The following is a 14,416-nucleotide window of genomic DNA, read 5'->3' as shown; positions in this document are numbered from 1 at the left end:
GATGTTTCCACTGTTCTCCAAACCAAGAGCCAAAGTGAAATCTCAATGCAGCCCAAGTGGAAGCACACACCCACCCCCTGGTCTGTGGAAATAGTGAAGGAATTGCAGAAGCTGGGTAATAAAATATGGTCAATTTGGCAAATGTGCAAGTGGATCTTAAGTGTGTCAGAAAAGGTGGAAGGCGAGACTGTAAGACTGGCTATGGGAGAGTTTATCATGAGAACATTTACCTATGACCTTAACATGAGTCATCTAAGCAGATCGTGGTGTTCTGCTAGGTGGCTATGCGGTTGGACTCCAGCTAAGACAAACATTACAAGAGGTGGCCCGGATAGAACCACCCTAGCACAGAACTGAAATGCTTAGAAACTACAGGGGATGTAAATGTTTGGATTCATTACACAAGACAGAACAGACATCCCAAGGATAGTGCCTCCATTCACTAAGGCATCCAAAATGCACTGGGTCGTAGGCAAAAAGGACCACAATACCGTGATCTGGGTGTTACCAGAGCAATAGCGTCATCAACTCACATGAGCACAAGAGCAATTCATCCTCAATTGAAACTGACACCTACTCAGGCCATGGCTGTACATTTCCTGCTCACAGTGTGTCCGCCAAACAGTTATGCTAAAACCTAGAACACTTGATTCTTTGTCATTTTATCTCGTAATGCTGTGTCGGAATCCCCTCCCCCTCGAATTAGCATCCCCTCCCCCTCACATTAGCATAGACCTCAGTGCTGCAAGCAGCTATTACAAATGGCGCATGAATGGCCTAAGGCACCAGATGTATTAGTAACCTGCAGGGTTGGTGTGCTGCTCTCCAGCAATCAGCGTCCATGCTTTAGCAAGGACATATGTGTCTGTTGGTGTTTAAGTTCACAAGGGCGGGAACCAGAGGCTGTGAAAGTAAGGTGGATTCGTTTCACAATCGGTGACTTGAAGACGCTGTCATTCCTTCCAACCACCTAGGCTGATGTAGATGAAACAGTTCGGGTTCCCAGGAGGCAAGGAGGATGTTTGCCCTCGGAACCCCAATAAGAACCCTTATTAATCTATGACTAACATGGCCGTGTAGGCTGCCCATGCCAGTGGGCAAACAGGGTAGGTTTGAAGAGACAGCAGGTACTGATAAAGATAATTGACCCTAAGTATAATAAGGAGCTAATAAGGTCTTGGGAACCCAAGAGATGCTGGTGCGTTACTCTTGGAACATGTGGTGATAGTGGGCAGGCAGCAACTACAGCCTGATAGTGACAGCAACTACAGCCTACCAAGGTCAAGGCAGTTGAAGACTAGAATCCTTTCATGATGACAGTTTGAGTCATGCTACTCCGTGAAAATGCTGGTCTAAAGAAAAGCTAGGGTATTTGGTGGAAGGAAGTCTAATTACAGCCTCCAGCCTGGCCATAGGGATGACTGTAGCTCAGAGAGCTTCAAAGCCTGGCCCCTAACAGCACCAGCGTCACCTGGAAAGTTGCTTAAACTGTACGTGCTCTTGCCTGTCCGAGGATTTACTGAATCGAAAGACCTGTAGGTGGAACCCCGAAAACAAATGTAATCCCGGTGGCTAGAACTTGACAGCCATTGTTGGAGCTCTGATAACCTGCTGTGCTGAGTCCTTCCAGGTACCAACCCCCTCCAATAAGTGTACGTAACAGAGGGATTTACATGGACCAGAGGGTCCGATAGACTTAGCTTCAGGTCCTCCCTGCCATATTGCTTCCTCCAGCCACTGATGCTGTAACCATTTCCACACAAGTTTGCATGGTTCTTACAAGGTCCTATTTGGCAGTACACTGCCTCGAGCCAATGACCTTTTCCTTCTCGCTCTAAAGACTTTTTTTTTGATACAAAGCCCTGAGAAATACAGAGAAACCACTTGTTGCGCACACAGCATTATCCGGAAATGCCGAGGGTAGGTGACAGAGGATCTGTTGTGGGATCAGTTCGCAAACTCACTACGTGGAAGCCTTTGTCGTTGGCACTCTTTAGAGGAACCTAATTTATAACCTTGACTGTTGGGCATAACATTTACCTTCTTCAACTCATGTTTACTACTCCTTCGTCCCTTCCAGCATACTGCCATCCACTCCAAGTGGCCCGCCTTAAAGATCTAATCCAAAAGTAGCAAGCTCCTAACACCAGATAACCCTGTGGGGAAACCCACATGGCATCCTCCACGATTTCACATCTTCCCTTTAAAGACAAAAACAGTGTCCACGTTGTGTATTAGAATATTCTACACACAAGAGAACGGGACTGGCTGGCTTAGCTATTTCCTCAGTGCTTAAATGGTGCCTGGCACACGGCCCTAATATATTTCTCCATTAAACAAATGAAGGCTGAAGTATGACAAGAAGACAAAAAAAAACAAAAAACAAAAAACAAAAAAAAAACGCAAGATGTGCTAGCTTAGAGGCTAAGAGACTTTGTAGGGGGACGGTATACATATCTCAAATTTATTTAAAAATTACAAAAGTGTTTCCATTCAAATTGTGTACGAGAAAAGTTAAAAGCAGAAACTGTGCTCATGGTTAGCTCCCAGCTGCCTGATATAATTTATAAAATTGAACAAAATTTAGATGTGTGTCTTATGCCTCTGTAGACACGGGACCCTTTCTTTAGGTCCTTGTCTTTAGGTTCTGGTAGTGTCGTCATTGGCACACTTTCCAGGGCTTTTCTTCTTTGCACTCGATGTAAAATGATTCTATAGACCCCCGTGATAGAGCTTCGAGCGTCTCTCCCTTGGTTATTCCGGATATGTTCGTCTGTGATCCCCAAGTGCTCTAAAGTGCTTTTCACCTCGTTTTCTTCTTCTTTGAGGGTGCTAGTTTCTGACAAATGTTTAGGATCCAGTTGGAAAGGTTCCAGAGGGGTGGGGTATGGCACCCCTCGCATCCATTCGTTGCTCATGATGTAGTTGATCCCGTACCTCTCTGTGGGCGTGGGCTGAAGGACTCCTCGGATGAGCCGGTGGCAGGGCTCTGACACGTGTTGGGGTATGCTGTAGGCACCCTCAAGGATGCTCTTCTTCAGTTTGGCCACAGTTTCTGCTCGAAATGGCATCGTACCAGTCACCATGAAGTACAAAAGGACACCCAAGGCCCAGATATCCACATAAACGCCCACATAGTGCTCGTCACGGAAGAGTTCCGGTGCAGCGTAGGGCGGAGACCCACAGAAGGTGTTCAGCATCTCGCCTTTCTTACTTACGGTGCTGAATCCAAAATCCCCCACCTTCACACAAGTGCTACTGGTATAGAAGACATTTTCTGCTTTCAGATCTCTGTGGATAATTTGGTTTTCATGCTGTGAAGAAGCGTGAGAGAACAGTCACTTTAGAAGTAAATGACAAAATAGAAAAATATCTGTTTCTCTGCAGAGAGGTGATGGATGGTGGACAACCTCAAATTCAATAGAAAACAGCTTAGATTGCATTAGCAAACTCTGCCACGACCTTTCACCCAGTTTGTTGCTTGAACTCCCACAAATAGACCAAGGGTTTGGGTCTTCTGTGGGGCCGAAGATTGGAATTCATGCCACACAGACTCTGGACTTCATGCCAGAAAAGAGACCCAGATGTTATGCAACTGCACAATTTTGAAACACAACCAATTAATAAGCCTTGCTTTTTGAGATCTTACCTGATTTTTCTGAGTATTCCTTTGACTGAGACCAAGAGCAGGAAGTCTTGGGGCCTGTTCCTATCACCTGATTAGACTCCTTTGGGTGGGCTCATATAATTTAGCAAAAAAAGAGAAGAGATTGAGTTTGGCCGGTTTCTTGCAACAGAGTCTGCAATATGTCTCGAGTACGTGTGCCTTCCTGCCCTCACACTCTAAATTCAGGCAATAGTCTGGGGAACTTTGACCCATTTAGTTTTAAAGGCTTGGGTAAAGGTTTAATGCCATTTGTCCTAATGAACCCTTGGCGTTCGAAACATGGGCTTCGTAAGCTAATAATACATTCGATTCTATGAATAATAGGTGTAGTATGAATGAGATTTCTGCATTAAATGAGATGCTGACATTTGCTTCATAAGGCTGCTGTGGGAACTATATAAGACACTGTGTGGGACGTTCTCAGTCTGGTCCTTTCCACACGACTTTCTCTCTTCTGAGACCAGAGTCAGGGAGAAGTGGTAGGCCACGGGGCTTCTACAGACCTATAACTGTGCTCCCTGCTGGACACTCTGCTGCTGCTTCTCCTTGATATCTGGTAGTTAGACTCACAAGTCAAGTTCCTTCTGTGTGCCCGTAGTATGGCTGGCCCTAGTGAGCACACACACACACACACACACACACACACAGAGAGAGAGAGAGAGAGAGAGAGAGAGAGAGAGAGAGAGAGAGAGAGAGAGAGAGGGAGGGAGGGAGAGAGAGGAGAGAGAGAGAGAGAGAGAGAGAGAGAGAGAGTCACAGAGAGAGAGAGAGAGACACAGAGAGAGAGACAGAGAGAGAGACAGACAGAGAGAACAGATCTTGGAGGATTTAGGCAGTGTGCTTCACGAAATCCAGTTTTATATAAAGAAATAACCCGGGAACTAAAGAATGACTTGATTGAACGTCAATTGTGAGGTACAGAGGCAGTAAGTCCTGACGTGGTCACTGAAAACAACAAAGTCTGGTATCAATGGGCCTGAGACCAAAGCAAATTTCAGAGAGGGAAAAGGAAATTGGGCTGGTCGTGACCTGTGGATAGGACTAAAACGTAAGACACAGGATGAGGTATAAAGGCATCTGGTACAGGAAAGAAGGGCCAAGGAGCAATGACAAACCATCTACAGTAAGAGGTACAATATGAGTCTGGAGACATGGGTGTGGCCGATAAAGAGAAGGATGATCATCTGGCTTCTTTCAGTGGCTTCTATTGACTTCTGGAGAAGCCATGGGCCTGCTGTGTGACAAGATCCTGGATGCTGCTTTGGAGGCAAGGATCAGGGTCCCAGCCAGACGCCTGGGGCCCACAGCAGGAGCTGTTAATGCAGAGCCAACACTCTGTGACGATGATGATGATGATGTGAAAATGAACCAAAGCCCCCACGTTCCCAAGGCTGGCAGACCGGGAGCCCCTGCTTACCATGTGCTTCACGGCAGACACGATCTGGGAGAAGATGAGCTTGCTTTCCGGTTCAGAAAGTTTCCCCTCGGTGCTAATTTTCCCAAAGAGCTCCCCACCTCCTGCATACTCCATCACTAGGTGGAGCTTGGACAGGGTCTCCACAACTTCATAAAGACGGACGATGTTGGGATGGTGCAACTTTTCCATGCTGGAAATTTCTCTGGATAACAGCCTTTGGGTTTTCTGGTCTAACTTGGTTTTGTCCAGAATCTTAATGGCCACCTTTTCTGGAAAGTAGAAGGAGATAAAGGGGTTTGTTGTTGTTGTTGATTTGTTTTTGTTTAATGGGAAAGTAGGTATGAAGGCTGGAAGGGTTCTGGGTGGTCTCCTTCATCCTGTTAGACACAGAGGTTCAGTGGTTCTCAAATCAATGGAAATGAAAAGTAATCCTCAAGGCCATATCAATATCTAAACAGCTTTGGATGCCACCTCCTGCCTTCAAAAGGAGTTTTCACTTGGAACCTCCACCGGGTAAAGCGAAAACTCCTTTACTTAGCTCAGAGAGCGCTCCAGGTCAGAACTGGCTTCTCTCTTCAGTATTAATATCTGTAGTTACTGTAGAGCTTCCTCTCCAACCTCCTCTCCCTTTAGTCTGCTGGTTCTTGAGACACAAAGATCTACAGATGGGACCATTTCTTTATCCATTGTCATCCAGACCATTCTGTCTCTGATCTTTACTCAGTCCAACCATCATGATCCTCCAAGGCTAGCCTTATGATTAACCTATCCCAGAAGGCTGCCCATGGCACCCACTTGATACCATCATGACACCCAGACACCGGGTGTTCAGAGCACACAATCTCAGCTCACTAGCTTGTACACACTGCCTTCCTATCATTCTCACTGTCCCTGCAGGGGTTGTGTTTTATTTTACTCTATCTATATGCCTGACATATAAAGTCCGGAACACAGGCATACTCTGTCTCTGTTATGTTGGCGAAGGCTTGAAGAAAGAGGCCTATCACTGTACTGCTGGAGGGAGGACTGCACTGCTGGAGGGAGGACTGTATCACTGGAGGGAAGACTGCACTGCTGGAAGGAGGACTGCACTGCTGGAGGGAGGACTGTATCACTGGAGGGAAGACTGCACTGCTGGAGGGAGGACTGCACTGCTGGAAGGAGGACTACACTGCTAGAGGGAGGACCGCACTGCTGGAGGGAGGACTGCACTGCTGGAGGGAGGACTGCACTGCTGGAGGGAGGACCACATCACTGGAGGGAGGACCACATCACTGGAGGGAGGACTGCACTGCTGGAGGGAGGACCACATCACTGGAGGGAGGACTGCACTGCTGGAGGGAGGACCGCACTGCTGGAGGGAGGACTGTATCACTGGAGGGAGGACTGCACTGCTGGAGGGAGGACTGCACTGCTGGAAGGAGGACTACACTGGAGGGAGGACTGTATCACTGGAGGGAGGACTGCACTACTGGAGGGAGGACTGCACTGCTGGAAGGAGGACTACACTGCTAGAGGGAAGACTTATCACTGGAGGGAGGACTGCACTACTGGAGGGAGGACCGCACTGCTGGAAGGAGGACTACACTGCTAGAGGGAGGACTGTATCACTGGAGGGAGGACTGCACTACTGGAGGGAGGACCGCACTGCTGGAAGGAGGACTACACTGCTAGAGGGAAGACTTATCACTGGAGGGAGGACTGCACTACTGGAGGGAGGACCGCACTGCTGGACGGAGGACTGCACCGCTGGAGGGAGGACTGTTTGGTGCAATAGTTCTGGACAGGAGTTTGGTATAATGTGTTGAAATCTTAATTGTGATTACATACCTTAATCCAGCCATTTCACTTTTTGCAATTAATCTTAAAGGAACAGCCTGTACAAGGGTGCATGTGCTACAGAGAACAGCAAGTAACCAGCAAGAGATGGTTAAAGTGTGGTCCATCTTTGATTATAATGATATGTTCAAGAATGATGTTAATCTGCACTTACCTCTACTTAGGTTAAATATATAGGACATAATAGAAATATCCAGTTGTATAGAAAAATATGGTGAGACATTTCATTAAAATGTTTAGAGGAACTCTCTCCCTTTTTTAAAAAAGAAAGGGTCTCCAGGATGGCCTTGAACTCACTACACAGTTGAAGATAACCTTGACTTCCTTATCCTCTTACCTTCGTCTCCAGTGTTAAGATTACAGGTGTATGCTACTAACCCCTACCTTTCGCAGGACTGGGATGGAGTTTATATAATGTCTGAGCACTCTGCCTACTCACCTACCCTCCCAACCCCAGAACTCATCTTCTGATAGGAATCACAGATAGTTTAATCTATACATTTTGTATTGATTACTAGTACTTGTAATCTTTCTACAAAATAGACCACAGGATGAAAATGGTTATCATTAAAATTAAGTGAATCTTGAGCTCATAATAAAACGTCATTTTTGTTATTGTTCAGATTTGGCCAGGCTATCCAGAAAGAGGTCAGCAGACAAGTTAGAAGAGACAGTGACGGACTGGCTGTTTGACCTACTTGCAACATACCTGATTCAAAGAACTTTGGTCCAGTGTTATTGGCATGGAATAGATGCCACTTACTCAGAACACGAGTGTTATTAGTGTGTTAAAGGTCAATTCAGCTTTCCGAAATGGACGGGACTGGCAATAGTGCCTACTGTGTGGGGTGCGTCTTCTGTTGGGAGCAGTACTGAGCAGCAAGGAGGCAAGCCATAAACAATTGAGCCCCAGTTTGGCTATCTGTACAGGCTATCAGCCCAGCAAATGGGCTTCCTCGTCCATCTTCTGGGCATCCTTTCTTCTTGGTCACAGCTTTCCTACAATTCAGTAGGTAGTGCCAAGTGCCTCACCATGCTGTGTTCCCGAACAAAGATTTTGTACGGTCTATTGGATAAGTTTTTTTTTTTTCCAGAGCTGAGGACCGAACCCAGGGCCTTGCGCTTGCTAGGCAAGCGCTCTACCACTGAGCTAAATCCCCAACCCCTATTGGATAAGTTCTTAATGCAAGACCTAATATTTTACCCTTGAAGGTCAGGTCTCTGCAGAAGGCTTTCCCCTGTGTTCAACACCTCCCACCCCCGTGTCTCAGTACCAATCACTGCAGGCCTTTTACCTCCGTGAACTCTCGAGTGTCCAACAATGTGTGTTGGTGGGGCCCTCATTCTCCCTTCAATAGGACCTCCGCCCCATGTCCTCCAGGCAAAGCACAGATCCCACATGGTTTAACATTCGATGACACAGGACGAGTGTAGGGCAGGGCGAGTGCTGTGGGAATGAGAGCCTCTTTAGACACTGCTCTTGGGTGCCTTAACTGGGTCCTGTCACATTAAAGCACATAGGATCTGTGCTTTGCTTCACAACACAAAGGTAGAATGAACTCATTATTAAGGCTGGGTATGATGGCACACACTTTAATCCCATCAATTGTAAGGCTGAGCCAGGCAGATGTCTGTGAGTTCAAGGCTAACCTGATCTACATAGAGAGTTCCAGAATGGACAGAACTACATAGAGAGATCCTGTCTCAAAAAAAATTAAATTAAAAAATTAAAGCCCTGTTATTCCAAATTGTTTCTCACAGGTAGATCGTCCGTTCCCTAAGGAACTCAGTCTTCACTGAGGTGTATTCACAGATGGTGTGCGATCAAGTCACAGGACAACCTGGGGTATCATTTCTTAGACTCCTTTAACCTTCTCTTGTTGTCTTGTACCTTTGCCACACAGGCTAGGCTAGCTTGATCTTCCTTCCGAGGATCTCCAGGTCTCTGCCTTTCACCTCCCACCACGGTATTTACAAAGGCTCACTGACCGCTGGTGATGTGGGGGTTCTGGGAATCCAAGCTTAGGTGTTCACCCGGAAGAGGCAAATGTTCTACCAGCTGAGCCAGATCCCCATCCCCTATCTCACTTCAAACACATGTTTAGGGAGTACATACTGTGCATTAAGCATGGAGAAGACAAGCACTGTTCTTACAACCCAGTGAGAGAGAAGGACTTGGCAAATAGCCCTTATGATATGTATGGTTAATATTAGGAGGGGGTCAGAATCAAAAGTGGCATGTCCCCTCTGAGTGAGAGACTCGGGGCGTGGGAGAAGCCCAGGGGGTGGTGCATGTGTCGGACTGCACAAGATGCATCATGTGTGCTAAAGAGGCTGAGGGGACCCCTCCATAATGAGATGGAGAGTGACAGATAGTGATCAAAATTATCCAGGAGGACTAGTAGGGTGAGGTAATCCACAGTCTTGGAGCCTGTATTAGTGAAGACAGCCTTGGGAAACCCACGGCTTTATGAAGTGTGTCGTGACCTTGACTCCAGTTGTAGAAAGAGTTTTCTGACTTGAGTGTGGAAAGTGCAGAGGAGCACTGGATCCTCCGTGCTGGGAAGTTTGGGAGAACAAATTGCTTTCTCCATGTCTGATACCAGCTCTGACGTGGGCTGGACAGTGGTGTCACCTACCTTTAATCCCAGTACTTAGGTGGGAGGCAGAGGCAGGCAGATTGCTGTGAATTTGAGGCCCACCTGGGCTACAGAGCAAGCTCCAGGACAACCACACAAAGCTACACAAAGAAAGCTTGTCTTGAAAAACCAAACCAAACCAAAGCAACAAAGCAAAACCTTGGACATGGGTCCCTCCTAGTGGGTAACACATTCTTTCAACCCAGATTTACAAGCTGGGGTGTCTCTAGATGTCTCTAGAAAGGGTGGGTTGTTGAGGCAGCAGGACTACATGGTCCTCAGGTGTCCCAGAAACAGAAGAATGGCCACAGCTACTCCAAATGGCCATTCCTGGTTGCACCACAGATCTGATGCTGTTGGATTTTACTTTTCAGGAGAAGCCAGAAATCAGCACATTTGTGGGAAGGCTTCAAAATATTAAGTATTCATAACGAATACCTCCAAAATGTCTTCCTTCTACATCATCTCTTCCCCCTTTTGAGGCAGTATTACTCTAAAAGCCAATGAGCTTTCTTTACACAGGCTTCACTGTTAGTGCCTAGCTCCATCCTCCTGGGCATGACAGCACAGAGGATCTTCTATCTGCAGCTCTTCTTCAGCATTGCTATGCTATCATGAGAAGTTGGTATACTGACCCAATTCACCAAATATTTGTCTGATGTTTAATACTTACAATAAAGGGGAGGGACTAAAAGTTATGGCATAATACAGTATCTGATGCCAAGGACTCTGAACTAAAACCCTGTGATGGTTTGAATGAGAATGGCTCCCATAGGCTTGTATCTGAATGCTTGGTCTCCAGTTGGTATGACCATTTGGGAAAGATTAGGAGGTGTGTCTTCATTAGAGGACGTATGTCACTGGGGTGAGCTGTAAGGTTTCAAAAGCCTAGGCTATGCCCACTTAGCTCTTTCTTACCTTGTTTATGAATAAGGATGTAAGCTCTTAGCTAATGCTCTAGCACCATGCCTGCCTGCCTGCTTGCAGCCATGCTCCCAGACATGATGGTCATGGACTTATTCCCTGAAACTGTAAGCTCCAATAAACTCTTCTATAAGTGGCCTTAGTCATGGAGTGGTGCCACAGCAATTGAAAAGTGACTGAGACAAAAACCCTAGGGTTTCCCCTGAATTTTTGAAATTTGCTAAGCCTCAGATCTTTTCCTTCTCAACTGCACCTCCTTGAATCTTCATGTCAGTGTTTCAAATCTTTACTAGCAGATCTGTTCCTTCTCATGCAACGTATTATTTTCTGTTAAGTCATTACTTCTGAAAACAGTCAACTTTATCCCTCTCCCTTTCCTTTGCTGATCTTGCCCATCCAAAGGCCCAGAGATTTTAAATATTCTTGTTTGAATTTCTACTTTAAATTTTTATGCATGCATGGTATTTTACATGTATGTATGTGCACTCTCATGTCTGGGCATGGATGCCCTGTGTGTATGGTGGTGGGAGGTAGAATTTAGAGGTCAGATTGGGTTGAGTCCAAGTGTCTTACTCAATCTGTCTCTATTTTGTTGAGGCAGGATCTCTTGCTAAACTGAGCTCCCAAATTCAGCTAGTCTAACTCGCCCCCTTGCTCCGTGGATTCCTTCTTGACATGAAGATTGAGCCACAAGCCTGGCTTGTATGTGAGTCCTGACTATCTGATCTGGTCCTCAGACTCGCAATGTAAACACTTTACCCACTGGACCACCACACCAGCCTGGTTTTCAATATTTTAAACCATTTTTCAGCCGCACCCTTCCTCTCCATCCTCCTTGCCACTCCCTTAGTCTCAGTGGGCATCATTGTTCATTCATCTGGATCATTCGACTGGCTTGAGTTCACCCTGCTCACTGAAGTCACATCACATCAATTACTCCTTCACAGTCTTCTGAGGTTTTCTGAATCCTAAATGACAAAACTCAACTCAGCAAGAGTCTTTGTGGGAAAGCCAGTGCTTACATCATCCTCGTCCATGTTCTTCGCTGCCACTTGCAGGTGCCTCTGCCCAGCTCTACTGAACTACCTCTACACTGCCCTCATGGTTTCTCACCTACAGGATACTTAACAAGTCTTCTTGGAGCTTTTCTACTGTGTCCCGTGAAACAAATCTCAGGACACACTGCAGGCTTTTCTAGATTCTGCCTGGGGCCCAGTGCACCCACTCTCATATCCTGCCTCTGGGACAACGTGGATCAACTGTTTTCAGTCAGTCTGAAATAGTAGTTTCTAAACAGCTATTAGTACCCATAGGACAAGAGATGCATCATTTCAGTAGATTCCAGAACAAAGCATGCATTCTGGAGACATTTAGTATATTTTGTTTGTTTTTAATGGTAATTGGGGAGATGGGTCTGAGGATTAAGCACTTGTTGTGGACACTTGAGGACCCAAGTTGGTATCCCCAACAACCAAGTGAAAGTTATAGCCCTCATGCTACAGAGAGGGGAGACAGGTGGATCCCCTGGGCCTACTGGGAAGCCAGTCTCGCCAAAACAGTTCGCTCCAAGTGTATTGACAGAATGAACAATGTAAACAACATTGGCATGGGCACTTATGATCAGCAATAATTGGATTCATGCTTTGTAAAAGAAAGAGGCGAAGGTGGAATTAGAAAAGGGATGGGATTTTGAGAGGATCTGGAGGAGGAGTCAGAGTATATTTATGAATACAACAAATACATTGTATTCATGTAAAAATTACCAAAGAATACACTTTTAAATGTTCTTTTTTTTTTTTTCCAGAGCTGGGGACGGAACCCAGGGCCTTGCGCTTGCTAGGCAAGCGCTCTACCACTGAGCTAAATCCCCAACCCCACTTTTAAATGTTCTAAAAGGTGAAGGAAGAGATTCCAGTGTCAACCTCCAGCCCCAGCACACACGTACAGGTGAGCACAGCCACTCACAGACGTGCACACACATGCCTGACACACACCAGTAAATGATCGCATGAATAAATAAAATATAAACGAGTACATCCCTGAGTAAACAAACCTAAGGAGAAGAAGCAAAGCCAAGGGAAGGAAGAAGGAGGAGGTCACGAAGGGCAGCGACCACGAAAGGCTCAGGCACCCACGGTTTCTTTTATTTTTATTGCCGACCACAGATGGGACATAAAACATTCAGAAGCTCGGGGCATCATTTGAGAAATTTCTAATCAGCCTAAAAGGGGGCTCATAATGGCTCTCAGTCTACCTTATCTCCCTCCAGATCCCAAGAGAAGCTGCACAGTCAGCTATGAAAATAAACCCCCAGAAGAGAGGACATCTTCTTCCTGGAGACCCAGAGCAGCTTTGTTGCTGTTATTGTTATTGTTATTATTTTATCCTGGATCTTCCAGGGCATTGAAATGCTCTGTTTCCTGTTACCCAGATGGTGCATATCTCCTAGAAAACCTCATGACAATTCTGGTGAAGCTGGCTTTGCACAGGGGCCACATCTGTGCAAACTCCTCTTCGTTTCCCTGGTCTCTTTTGCACATGCCAGCCCATAACCTCAGGTGCACCTTTGATAACAGGGTTAGGCTGTGGTAATTAGGCACAAGAAGGGCATGTAAGCTTCATGAATCACCAACTACATAGCAGGAATTGTTCTCTGAAACCCAGACAGATGGGCATGAAGTTAACTTTATAATATCTCAGACAGGAAGCCATGCAATTCATATAAACACTGATCGTCATTTTTTTCCTCAACTAACAGCCTGTCTACCAAATGTCTACACCATTGCCTTACTCCTGCCTCCTGGGTTTCTCACAGCTTAGCTGGTCATTCTATATGTGATAGATAAATTTACCAGCGTGGTACCTTCTTCATTCTCTTTAGAGATACTTTGACCTCTAGTTCTGCTGAGGGAGGAATGGGCAACATGGCCCTAAGGTCTGTGGCAGCCTTCACTCCAAGGCAGCCATCACAGCTGGCCAGTGAGCAAACATATTTTCTTTTCAGAATTGGAACGGAAAGAGATTGGCACTAGTGGAATGGGGACTGGCAATATCGGGGAGGTTATGGAACTTGAGCTAGCAACCGTAATTCTCGGCCAAGATGCATCATGGGTAATAAACACTAAACGTCGTTCTGTTCAAAGAAGTAGAGAGATATTGATCATGATGACAAATACCATGATAACAAAGATAAAATGTTATCGTGGGAACCCATGAAGTCCCAGGAGGATTTCCAATCCCACGAGCGACAAGGCTGAGACTCCGCTGAGGGTTCTCACACCTCTTTCCATCCGAGCGAGTTTGAACAGATCTATGTTCCTGGAACTGCCCCATAACTGACTCAGGCCTGAGGAATCTACACTGTTTTGAAGGAAGTCTAATGCTATTATTTAATGAAAACTTCCCACGTGCTCTGTCAGGCGTATGGTATGTAGCATATTTGTTCTGGTTAGTTTTTTGTCAACTTTATCCAGCCTAGGGTCATCTGGGAAGACAGAACACCAGTTGAGATCAGCTGGGAAAATGCCCCCATCAGATGGGCCTATGGGCAAGCATTTTCTTAATTAATGATTGATGTGGGAGGCCCAGGCCACCGAGCACATACTGAGTGGGGCCACTGTTAGGGAGATGGTCCTGGGTTGTATAAGAAAACAGACCGAGCAAGCCACGGAGAGAAGCAAGAAAACAGCACCCTTCTGTGGCCTCTGCTTCAGGTTCCTGCCTTGAATTCCAACCCTGGCTTCCATCAGCGATGGGCTTTGACTGGGATGTGTAAACCAAACCAAACTTTCCTCCCAAGTTGCTTTTGGTCAGAATGTGTTATCATAACAATAGAAAGCAGACTATGATAATATTATATACTTTTAAATCTTCTGCACACAACAATCCTATACAACTAATGCAAGTGAATGCTTGTCTCACTTTACACAT

At 46.0% G+C, this 14,416-nt stretch overlaps 1 protein-coding gene across 2 annotated transcripts in view; it reads right to left on the bottom strand.

Moving 5' to 3' along the window:
- Positions 1–2,437: 2,437 nt before the first annotated feature.
- Nim1k (NIM1 serine/threonine protein kinase) overlaps positions 2,438–14,416 on the bottom strand; it is a 45,154-nt gene continuing 33,175 nt past the window's right edge. For both annotated transcript variants that reach the window (XM_032898841.1, XM_032898842.1), the window contains exons 3-4: positions 5,085–5,353; positions 2,438–3,314 (exon numbers count right to left, since the gene is read on the bottom strand). In XM_032898841.1, the coding sequence (XP_032754732.1) occupies positions 2,565–3,314; positions 5,085–5,353 (1,019 nt within the window). In that variant the 3' untranslated portion in view covers positions 2,438–2,564. The remainder of the gene's footprint in view (positions 3,315–5,084; positions 5,354–14,416) is intronic.

Source organism: Rattus rattus, chromosome 3 (genome assembly GCF_011064425.1).
Source record: "Rattus rattus isolate New Zealand chromosome 3, Rrattus_CSIRO_v1, whole genome shotgun sequence".
Lineage (NCBI taxonomy): Eukaryota > Metazoa > Chordata > Mammalia > Rodentia > Muridae > Rattus > Rattus rattus.
This window is presented reverse-complemented; position numbering and strand designations above follow the sequence as displayed.